General features: G+C 38.2%; 1 protein-coding gene across 1 annotated transcript in view; it reads left to right on the forward strand.

Moving 5' to 3' along the window:
• LOC136874450 (kelch-like protein 10) overlaps positions 1–11,637 on the forward strand; it is an 85,326-nt gene extending 73,689 nt beyond the window's left edge. Inside the window, exons 8-11 of the mRNA XM_068227808.1 lie at positions 865–1,013; positions 6,682–6,685; positions 8,253–8,535; positions 11,448–11,637. Coding sequence (XP_068083909.1) covers positions 865–1,013; positions 6,682–6,685; positions 8,253–8,535; positions 11,448–11,637 — 626 coding nt within the window. The remainder of the gene's footprint in view (positions 1–864; positions 1,014–6,681; positions 6,686–8,252; positions 8,536–11,447) is intronic.
• The last annotated feature ends 1,298 nt before the right edge of the window (positions 11,638–12,935 follow it).

Genomic DNA, 12,935 nt, shown 5'->3' on the forward strand with positions numbered 1-12,935 from the left:
AGTTAACTAATCAGGAGACAGACTGTTGTCAAGTTCTACTAATGTCTACTGCTATGATAGGAAGGGTCTTGTCATGTAGCAAGTACCGGTATTCAAAATGACAGCCTTCTGCATTTGTGGAAGTGCAGGTGTTGCATCTTATTGTGCACAATTCCTGTGGCAGAGATGACTAAAGACCCTACTGTGGGGGCACTGAACGGGGACAGTAGAATACATCCCACAGTATCCGTGCCTGTAGTAAAGGGTGATTAAAAGGGGGACCCAGGGGCTTTTATCTTGGGAGTATGGGTTGACACCCATGGGTCCCCTAGCTGAGTCTACCCCTGCGGGTGTGAGCCAAGCTATCCCCAGCCTGTTGTAAAAGGGAACCGAAGGGGGATTAAGGGCTTTGAAATTAGGAACATGGGTTGGAGACCATAGTTCCCCTAAGTGGGCCTTCCTACCTGATCTCGCTTGGTCAACTCTTGTTTTCTTCTGACCCCAACAGTATTAGGTTTGTGAGACCTGGGGAGTCTTCTTTTGTCATGTCTTTCATGGCCCTCCCCTTCCTTTTGCCAATATTTTCATTCTTTGAACTCAAACCTCTTCCTTTTTCTCTCTCATTAGTGTTAACAGAGAACGGTTACCTAGATGTATTTTGTCTTAAAACAATAATAACCCCCACCACCAACATAACCATCACAACCTTACCCCAAATTATCTTTAATTTTAGAGTCTGTTTATTAATTTCTTAGGCTAATGAGCTAAATATTCAGCCCCTTTAATTCAGAAACTTATTGATCAATTTATTCATTGTAAACCAGATAGATACCATTTATCACTGTATACTAGTACAGGATGTCTAGGACAAATGTTTTGTTTCAGGTTCAAGGCCAATCTCACTTGTAGAATCCTATAACCCAAAGACGAATGAATGGACCATTGTGAAAGACATGAATCTTAGTCGCAGTGCTCTTGGCTGTTGTGTCATGGCAGGACTGCCCAATGCCCGAGGATATTCGTTCCTATCGAAGGTATGTAATTGATACACTATAATGCAAGAGGAAAGTTTGATGTCTTACATTTCTTAAGATAAAACCTTAAGATGGAACCTTTCGTAAATACTATACAAATTGATCTGATGTCAAAAAAGTTTCACTATATAGGGAAATGGCATCCACATTAACTTCAAATGGTACTGCTTACAGGAATGAAAAGGTAGTATTTTGAGCACTTGTTCAGTAAACACTTAGTTGAAAATTTGCAGCCTTTAAACAAAAGAAATTAAAGAAATATAAAAAGTAAAATTGCATATGTATTTAGTTCTAATGATTAATATATTCCATTTCCTTCTCCATTCTTCCATATTGGCACCAAAACTATTTTATGTTTGGAAAGTAAATGAAATTAATCCTTATGAAGTAACATTACTTTGAAATCATGACTACAGTGCCAACCTTAAGTTAGCGTAATCTGTTATTTTGAACTGTGTTACCAGTTATCTCCTTTTGAACACAGGTCCACAATCAGAGTTTTGTTTATATTGTATATAGTCTAGAAAAGGGTCGTTCATTCTCCCATATTCAGTTTAAATGATAATATCCGTGTGTTCCATATTTAAGTGCATAATCATGTACCTGACATATGGAATCAGGTTTAATTTGAAAGGATCGTAATGATATTTTAGTTTAATTTATTCTTGAAATGATTTATCATTATTACCGGAACTTTGGTGAATGTTTCATAGGCCTGATCTGAAATTCCTCTCTTCAGCTCATTGATAATTGTGTTGTTCTGTGTCTCCGTGTCTTTCTGCTTGACATCCTTTCCAATCACTTAACTTTCAGCTGCGTTATGACATTTTCACGTAAAATTCCACCTTTACAATACACTTTGTTCTTATTCTTTGCAGAATAACATTATTTTAGTAAAATGGAACATGTTTCATCCCATTGCGACATCTTCAGCCATAATAGTAGGACAAAGTATTCACAATATAAAACAAGGATACATTAAAATTCACACGTTAAACAGCACTGCGTAGTTCGTGATGTATTCTGTCCAATGCCGATTAGAAACATTACCTTTGTCAACTAGCATGCAATTAGTGTTAAGACTATGTATAACTGGTGGCAGAAGTCATTTATAAAAGTTGTTTGAAGACATTATGGCCTACAAACAATCTGGTAAGGTTGGTTTGTAAACTTGCTATAACTAAGTATAGTTCAAAACTTGAGTGATTAGACTTGAGAGGAGTTCAAGTTCCTTGACCAGTGAGCTGATTTGAATCTATAGCTTGGTGTAGAAGACTGGGTGTGGGCTTGTCTGTGCGAGAGTGCAAGATGTTAGAGAAGAAGTCCGAAAAGGAAAAAAATAATTGCTGAGGAGCGAGGTCAAATAAATCTGATTCGTGTTCAAAGAAAGTACATATGAGTACTTACGTCTGTGCTGATCTTGTATTATTGCAAGCAGCTTGTATGCTGTCTTGAAATGAACTGTCTGTTGCCTGCTCACATGCCATCAGCGGTGAACCTGTATGGGAAGGTGTGAGGGGATTAGTAAGTGGAGAATTATTTAACCTTGCTCCTCAACAGTTAAAGTCCTGGTCAGTGTAGGTGCATTTGGTTCAGAGGGCCCCAGGTTGGAGATTTTAACCTTAATATGGTTAATACCCCTGGCTAAGAGACTAGGTATTTTTAATGTCCCCAACATCCCTACTACTTACAAACCACATACAACACTATATTCTGCCACAATAACACAGAGTTTCCCCATTCACGGCAGATGCTGTCCACCCTCACTGGAAGGTCTGCCTGACAAGGGCTGCACCAGGCTAGCAATAGCCACACAAAATTATTATTGCAATTGTAAGGTTATCTTATTGTTACTTGAATTAAATTGCCAGAGTAATTAGGATGTTATACTTCATCTAATTCGTAAAACTTACTACAGTATTTTGTTTTCTTAATTACCTAGAATTGTAATCAGGTTGCATTTCAGCAATGATTTAGTTTTTATCTTATCAATTGGTCACTCAAAGTCTCTAAAGATATGTAAAGATACCAGTTTCTGTGCAGGCCTACTGCTATGTACAATTCTCCCCTTTATAGAACATGAGCCTTCTGTTATGATCTTTAAGTCCGTAGTATTATTTGTCTTCTCATGCTGCATTTGAACTTGATTTCCTCAGAATTTTGTACAGAATCTGGTAACATCAAAATTAATAGGGTTTTTTACATTAGGCCTGAACTGACCAGCAGAACTGTACTAAGTGACCTGAGAAAGTGTGGGTAGGTATTACAGCAGTTGTTAAAAAATGTAAGTCACTATTTGGCATGATGGCTCGAAGTTCTTTAGGTACTGGTATGCGGTTTTCATACACGTACTGTATTTTGAAAACTTAACAGTTATAAAACAATGTTGTTAATGGTTTTAAAATATTTGACATAATGTATTAAATAGATATCATTTAGTTGTAAAAGACAATTGGGCAATTTTTGTCAAACTGAAGCAGCAAGGAATAACAATAAGGCAAAAAAAAAGAAACACAGTGCATATATAATAACAAATGAAGCATAATAACATAAAGAAAGCACATTGGAGTATATAATACTGGATTTAGAATGTACTAACTTGGGAAATAGCACACTTTTAAATAGCAATAAAATTGTGAATTAGCTCAATAATAATTTTCTAACTTTTATTACAAAAGATCACATTTAATGAAGTACCTTAAGTTTTTATGTTAATATTCACTCTCCTATGAACCAAGCATCTCCCAATGACTCATAAGAAGTACCAAAAAATTGGGGTATCAAGCTAGGTTCCAGCCCAACAAAATTTGTAACTAAACAAACTAAAAAATATCAATGTACCAGAATAACATTTTGGTTATATCTTTATATATGACAAACATATACTTCTATACAAAATGAAATTCCTTTCATGTTGCTAAAATAATAATTATTAATGTTTTAAATACAGAGAACCCATGTTTGCTGTAAACTTTATTTCACAGATTTTTATACTGATTTTATCATTTTATATAATACACTATGATGTAAGAAATATCATCTGATAGCATGCAATGATATATTTACTAAAGTATTTTTCATTCATGTTTCTGATCTCTTGCTGAAACTTCCTATATAAAATTATAGTTTAATTTCAGAAAGAACACGTTGAAATTAGGTAATCACAGCGCGAGATGGAGAGCTGACTGCGGCACGTGATCTTGGAGTTGAGGTGAGAACAGCGCTCCGTTGCGCGCTATGACTGTCTAAATTCAATAGCATTTTTTCTGGGAGTGTAGAAATACTCAACTTTTGTATCTCATTTCTGGTTTTCAGAGTATGTAGCACCTAACCTGAGAAAAGGAACATTATCATCCCAATAATGTACAGTATACTATAGAAACATAAAATACATTGTAGGAAAATGGCAGGAATAGACAAAATTAGGCCTCAAATGATGAAATATTCAGTATTGGGAAGGCATGAACCAAATGGGTACGCAGAGTAACAGGATTAGCATAGAATGTAAGGTACCCTGTGATTGGACAATAGCAGTAATTGCATCTATCTATAAGCAATAGAACAAGAAGGACTACAACAACTACAGTGAGTTTCTCTCATTGGTTGGCTGGCAAGTGTGCCCAGCTTATCTGCCTCCCATTGACTAATCACTCCCCGCTCCATGGCATGGCAACAAGGACAGCACTTTATCTGCGCATGACATGAGATAACAATTAAAATTAAGTATTAAGAAAATTAGTAATTATGAATTAAGAAAAGAAGCTTGTACCTTATGACAGGAGATGTTGAAAATGTTCTCCTCCTGCATCCACTCATTTCTGGCATTGTCTTAGGAAACTCTGATTCACACACTCTGATTCTTTTGTTATTGAGGTTATTTCTATGGAAATGTTCTTTCAGTTCCTACAATGTGTGAGGGTTTCTTGCTTATACTTTATTTCTTGAGCTCCCCCATAAATAAAAGTCACAAACAGTTAAAACTCAGGACCGTGATAGCCATAAGTCCGTACTAATAACATGGTCTTCAAAAATTTCCTCAATTAAGTTGAATGTGTCATTAGCTGTATGTGCTGTGTCATCTTGCTGAAAATATCCATTTTGACAGTCAGTGTCAGTCATTTCATCAAAAAATAGTTTGAGTATACTATTCCTCTATCTTTGTGCATTAATTGTGCCCTGGAAAAAGATAGGTCCTATAATTCTGTATCCATTCACTGCACACCATACTCTGATCCATTTGTCATGTAGAGGAATTTTTTTGTATGTGATGGATTTTTTTTCTGTATTCCAATATATGTTATTCTGCATTGAAACATACCCATGTAAATGGAACCATGTTTCATCAGAGAAAAATATTTAGCTTGGATCAATTATTTCATTATGAATGTTTTGCAACATCCAATTACAAAAACATACCAGCTTATCATGATCACGTGGATGCAGTTCGTCTACTACAGTTACTTTGTATGGTTTCAATCTTAACATTTTCGTAGCCTGCCATCCTGAGCTCTTAGAAACCTCAGCTTCTTGTCCAAGTTGTCGTAGGCATTTTGTAGGTGTATGTTCTAATCTTTCTGCAATTTCATTTACTTTTTCCTCGTTAAGTTTTTTTTTTTTAACACTTCACTTCTTATCGAGTAGAGGACCAGTTCCTCTCAATTTGTTTACAAGTTTCCACACAGTCTCTCTGTGGAGGGCGTACACCTGGAAACTGTGTTACAATTTGCCTAATGACTTCCCTGCAAGACTCTCTTTTCACATAATTATCATACATAAATACCCTATGCTCTATCGTGTGAACAGGTGGGGACATTATGAGAATTATACTCTGAAGTAACACTTCACAACTTGAGAACAGTTGGAGTGACAGATCAACACTTAATACACATTCTAAGCATGGACCTGAACTGTGAAGAGCGGGCATACCCGTGCCGTCACTGCGCTGTGTGACAGGAAGTGATGAGTCAACAGGAGGTAGATAAGCTGGGCGTGCCTTCAGGCCAACCGATGAGAGAAACTCACTGTATTAGATACTCCATTGCCTTTTAGAAATCAGTATGGTTTCAGTCCACAGAAATTTTGAAAAGCAGGATGCAAAATGGCCCTGAGTAAATTGGGTGAAAATCAGTTTGGTTTCAGACCTCAGAGGGGTTGTCAGGACCAGATTTCCATATACATCAAGAGGTTTTGTAGATCAAGAGAAGTCATAATTATGATAGAGTACCAAGTGAAAATATGTTAGCTGTAGGCCTACCGAGGCATTATGTTATTACAGGTAATCAAAGGTAACCATTTTGACATTCACGCTGCAGTGAGTATTGATGGTAGAATGAGTTTGTGGTTCAAAGAAGTTACACGGGTTAGACAAGGCTGTGCACTTACATTCTTTTAGTTCATAGTATACATGCATTTACTGAACTGAAATATATAAGATGACAGGTAAGGATTTAGTTGGGTGGAAGAATGCAGTAAGCAGTTTGGCCTATGCCAGTGACTTGGTCTTGGTCTTAGTGGCAGGCTGCACTGAAAGCCTGCAATCTGATATTGATGAGACTAAAGTGATGTCAGTTGGGAATAAACAGAGCAGGAATGAATGTCAGGTTGGGAATACAAAACTAGAAGAGACGGATCATTTCAATTATGCTATTTAGAATGTTTATTCTCCCAGTTTGGTACTGGTAGTATAGTAAGTGAAATTGAATTGAGGTGCAGTAAAACTAATGCAGGGTGCTCACAGTTATGATCAGTAGAATTCCTTAAGAAAGAAGTTAGTTTCCAGATGAAAGTATTTTTACAGCGGTGTGTTTTAGGACTAACTTTGCTGTACAGGAGTGAAAGCTGAGTGGGCTCAGGATATCTCATTTGTAAGTTACAAGTAATAGATATGAAAGTAGCAAGAGTAATTGCTGACACAAACAGGTGGGAACAATGGTAGCAGGATATTTGGAATGAGGAGATAAAGCTAAGTTAGGAATGAATGCGATGGATGACACTATTCTCATACCCTGACCTTGGTAGTGGGGTCATGTGAGACAGATGGACGAGGATAGGTTAACTTGGAGAATAATTAACTTGGCACTTTCTTCTATGTTATTGGCCTTAGGTCAACATGCAGTGCATTTTGTAGTACTGCCAAAGGCTAGCCGTAATGGTACATTTGCTCCTTATAGGCTCTCTTATTCAGTTAACATTCTCTGCTATATATGTTAACTTCGACTAATAATCTGATGTTGGCTCCTGGGTATTTCTATCTCTGACAATGTTGTCAACTCTTTTATAAAGGAATTATAAATTGGGTGTATTAATGTTTGTTTCCATATTAAGAAAAAGAAATGTTTGAAAATAAACAAAGTACAGATTGTACCAAATAGTTGAAAACTGTACCAAAAAAGTGTTTGTATAAACCAGCATACAGACCACTTGTAATTATACCATATCTATCCATCTGTATGGCACCTAATGTGGTAACACTGATCCACAGTTTTCTCTGTCATTTTTGATTATGTCATAGTCTAACAAACAATAATGAAACAATCAATTTTAATGTAATGCTTAATTATGTCATGACTTTTCAGAACACTTAACTTCTTCAAAAGAGCACACACACGAAGTCCCTACAGCAAAGGAAACTACATCAAAAATACATTTTATCCTCCTTGGACCCTGCGTCCCTACAGGCATCATAGCGCATGGTGTGTTTAAAATATTTCCCACTGCTAGGTCGCTGAGTCTATTTTCTTTGGAAGTGGTTTGCTTTGATACAGGAAGATGGCAGCACATATTGGAATGTTAATTTGCAATAAATGTTCATGCACATTCTCTAGTAGGCAGTGAGAAAATGGCTGCCATCAGGAAACATGCATGTGCTGGAACAGAACTTGGTAAGTATTGCTGTAAACAATATTGTTTTTATTTTTCTGTAATATTAATCCTAAATACATGTACTATGATCATATATCACGATATATGAAAAACAAATTTTTGTTTTCTCAATTCATGCTATAAAATTTGGATGTTGCCTATGGGGGACACTGGGTTCCAGAGTTTCAATTTTTGCAGGGCATATGTATTTGTATTTCTACTTGAATGTGTTGTTTTCGAATAATTATTTTTGAAACAGAGTAATATTGAGACAGTAGTTCTAGTTTACTATCTCATGTTTAGTCAGTGCATTTCACATAGGTACTTAAGCATATTAACATAACCAAATTTTGAGGTTGATCATGTCTTTGTTTACAGATTCTAAATCATTCTCTGATTTTGTCCTTGGTGAAAGAGATGGCAACACATCTGACATTAGCCTCTCCGATGCTGAAGATGATACTACATTTACAATTCAGGATGAAGGAGGAGAAGGTAATGATAGTGATAGTGAGGCTGATCTTAGTGCTTCCGATCCAATTACTACGAAAATTCAAGACAGTGTGGGCAGAAGAAGACCATTCTGGAAGAAAGCCTTGAATTTCCCCCCTGAACATAAAGAAACACCTCCAATGCTGTTAACTTGCCACAATATGAATATGTAAGTAAATATGTTCCAAACGAGATATTTGAAGACCCCTATATGCATACAAACCAAAGATATCTAAGCGACACTGAGAAGACCTTGAAATGCTCAGTGAAGGAAATGCATATATTCATAGGCATTACCTTAAATACCCAAGAATCTAAATGCATTTGGCTTGAAAGAAATGCATAGCTGTCATCACTGATAATATCTCAAGAAACAGATATTTCATTTTCAGACGAAACTTGAAAATTAGGGATGACAATTCCATCAGCATTGATGAAAAGAATACAAATTGTTTCAGTAAAATTGAGCCTAATATTCAGTCAGTCAGGAATGGATGCCATCTTAATCCAAGACCACAAGATATTGCAATAGATGAACAAATGATTACCTTTTGAGGGCATGTATCAGCATGACAGTTCATCAAAGGCAGACCAAATCTTTGTGGCATTAAAATTGTTGCAACAGCTTCAGGTGTACTGCCATTAGAGTTCTGCTTTTACCAAGTTAGAGGAGATCTTATTGTATCAGATGAGAGCACTAAAGATCTTGATGTTGGTAGTGAGGCTATGTGTTGACTCTCAGAAACCCTTCCTCCTGGAGTTACCACACACATGAGTAGCTATTTTACATCTGTGCCCCTATTCGATACATTACACTCTATGGCACAGGCTAAAGAAACTGAAACAATCCAGAAAGGTTGTACCAGATATATGCATAAGTCTTTTTCGGTTTCACTAAGAGATAGTGCCAGCAAATAGTACGCAGCATATGAATTTGACACGTCTGTCAGTTTGTTTGTCTGACATTAACCTACTAGCACACACAAGTGATCATGTTGACGTTTGTGCCTGAATAAGAACATTTGTGGCGTGCATTGCTTTTCTTATTTAATCAAAAGAAAAAGGCTGTGGAAAGTCATTGTTTGATGGTAGAAACATATGATGAACATGCTCCATCAATTAGAACATGTAAGACATGGTTTCGACAATTTAAACTTGGTGATTTCAATGTGAAAGAGAATGCGCTGGTGATTTCAATGTGAAAGAGAATGCACTCTGGCAGACCACAAAAGTTCAAAGACGAGCAATTGCAGGCATTACTGGATGATGACCCAACCCAAAACACTATCGCCAACAAATGATCAATTTAAATCATGAATTGATCGAAAGATGACTGGAATGGGCCAGGAGACATGGCAAAGTGATTTTCTTACATGACAATGCACCGTCTCACACAACAAAACTAGAGAAAGACACCTTGAAATCGCTTGGGTGGGAAATCCTTCTACACCCGCCATACTGCCCTGATCTGGCACTTTCTGACTATCACCTCTTCGCATCAATGGGGCACAAGCTCGCAAAGCAGCACTTCAGCAATTTTGAGGAAGTTGGAAAATGGCTCGACAAATGGTTTGCCGCAAGAGACAAGCAGTTTTTCTGGTATGGCATTCGTAACTCGCCTAAAAGATGGGTGAAGTGTATAGAAGCTGATGGCCAATATTTTGAATAAACAATAAAATAATTTCCCTTTATAATTACATGTTTTCCTTACGACAAAAACCGGCAACAACTTATGCATACACCTGGTATACCTTCAACCTGTAACTTGAAGTGTGACAGTGTACAGAAAAAAGAGGGAACAATCAGAAGTGGTAGTCAAATTGCAATAGTGAAGTGGTTTGATAACCAACCAGTCATTTTAATATCAAACAAAGAGGGTTCGAAAAAAAAAAAAAAAGGTGTTGTAGATTTTCTGGATCAAGTAATCAGCATGTATTGCATGATTGCACATACAAAGGAATGGACAGTGAGGGCAATCATGCATCTCTTTGATTTCGCTATTGCTTCTGGTTGGATTGAGATTCATCATGATCAGGCAAGCTTTAAAACGTCATACAGAGACATTCTTCACTGTATGGACTTCCAATATAAGGACGAAGAACATCTCATTCATTCCGATACACTAATGGGTCTTCTGGTGAACAAGATGACGAGCCTGAAGAACCAGCACCCAAGTGCTCAAAAGCTACTGTTCCTCATCTTCCTGATGATGTAAGAAAAAATCATGTCATCTACATGGGCATAATTTGGGGGTGGCAAAGGGTGGTAGTTGCCACTCAGTATTGAAGGAAACAACATTTTCATAATATTACAGACTTAGAAATATGACATATTTTAAAAGTACAGTTTTAATTATCCTTTTTCATTTAGCTCAATGAAACAAAATGATAGGTGCAAAATTGGGCTACCTATACAATGTGATAATCATTCACCAATGTGATCTTCACAGCAAATCCCACACCATGAATACGGTGTTCTCCCTCATCATTTCCCTTCCAGAAGATTGTGTAGCTGAGCTGAACTCTGTAAGTTTACCTTCGCTGGGCAGTATGGTTTCACTTAGGGCAGCAATATCAATGTTCATTCTTCCAAGCTCATGGGTGACAAGCGCTGTTCTTCTCTCAGGTCTGTTATTGTCTTTCAAATCAAGTAGCGTTTGAACATTCCAGGTTCCTATAATTAAAGTTTTGGTAATCTTCGTTTTTTGACCGCATAAGGGGTGACCAGCTGGGTGCCGCTTCCCAGCCGGCTGAGAGTGTGACTACCTATGTTTAGCCCACATTTTTTAGGGCCTTCCCCATTCAGCGTGGGCAGCAGTGATCCTAAATAGGCCTGCCCAAACACAGATGCAGGACCGAATTCCTGAGTAGTCACGGGGTTTCAGAAAGACGACCATCATACATATGCTGCCAACGTGCAGGTCCGAACTAGAGGCTTCTAGTTTCACCCGGAAACCTGCCTCCACCATCCTTATCCCATCGCCATTGGACTCGAGTTGAAGGGAGTGACGGCAGGAAAAAGTGGATCGCAGCTTACAAGGAAGTGACCCACACACTATGATCTCGGAACTATACCCTGCAGCACAAATGAAATGCGAGATGCAGGTTCTAGTACCATGACTGCAATGGACTGCTGCAGACTCGAAATACCATTGAGATGTGCCTTCACAGCCTGTCCGTCTGGCATGACCACATCTGCCTCCACGACCAATGAGAACCACAAAAAGGAGATTCTTCTGTCTGTTTTGCCATTGGCCCAAAGACCCAGATAATGGGTTCCAGTGTCATTTCCTACATGGAGGGGACCATCACCCCACCCAAAGGGGCTCATCCGCCCAAAGCTGCTGGCCCCTATGGGGGGTCGAGTTATTTACCGCCGCTCGACACTCAGAGAGGATTTTGCCTGAGTCTCAACGTGGTTTATGAACCTCCATAGGCACAACAGATATGATCTTCTGTGCTAGACAACTCCAGGAAAAATGCAGAGAACAACAGCAGCCTCTGTATCTAGTTTTCTATGATCTGGAAAAAGCCTTTGATTCAGTAGCAAGATCTGCTATGTGGAAAGTATTGAGACATTTTGGATATCCTGAATGTTATGTGGAATTGGTTCAAGATCTTCATGATGGCATGTCTGGACAGGTTCTTCATGGTAACTCAGTATCAGATTCATTCCCAATCACTCATGGATTGAAACAAGGTTGTGTGCTTGCTTCTACACTCTTTGCACTGTACATGGCTGCTATGCTGCATGAATCATCTGCAAACAACTTAGGCATGGAGATTAAATTTCGTTTTGATGGAGGCCTTTTCAATCTGGCAAGACTTCGCTCACAAAGATGTACTCTGGTTACCCGGGTGACAGAACTGCAGTACGCCGAAGACACCGCATCTCGTTCTCTAACACCTGCAGAACTACAACAGTCAGTCAGCTGCTTTAAAACTGCATGTGATCGCTTTGGTCTTGCCATTAATGCGAAAAAAATGAAGGTACTTGCACAACCTGCCCCAGGATTAACGCTTCCTGAGTTCAGTATCTCCATCTTAGACACAACACTGGAACAGGTTGATCACTTTTCATATCTTGGAAGCATCTTGTCTAAACGGTGTATCTGTGAACAAGACATTGATAAAAGAATTGGGGCTGCTCATGCAGCATTCAGACAGTTAAAACACAGAGTCTTCATGAATAACAACCTAAAACTGCATACCAAAGTCATGGTGTACAAAGCTGTTATCATTTCCATGCTGCTTTATGGCTGTGAAACTTGGACACTCTATCACCGTGATATAAAAAAACTTGAGCGCTTCCTCCAAAAGGAAATGAGATTCATCTTGAATATTAAGTGGGAGGACTATGTGACCAACCCGGCAGTTCTCAAAAGCTCAACTAAATAGCATTGAGGCAACAATCATCGCTCATCAGCTGAGATGGTTAGGCCATGTTCACCGCATGGGTGATACCAGGCTTCCCCGCCAAATTCTTTATGATGAACTTTGCTCTGGCAATAGACCTCATGGAGCCCGTCTTAAGCATTTTAAGGACCAGCTGAAACACATCATGAAGACA

This window comes from Anabrus simplex, chromosome 5 (genome assembly GCF_040414725.1).
Source record: "Anabrus simplex isolate iqAnaSimp1 chromosome 5, ASM4041472v1, whole genome shotgun sequence".
Classification (NCBI taxonomy): Eukaryota; Metazoa; Arthropoda; class Insecta; order Orthoptera; family Tettigoniidae; genus Anabrus; species Anabrus simplex.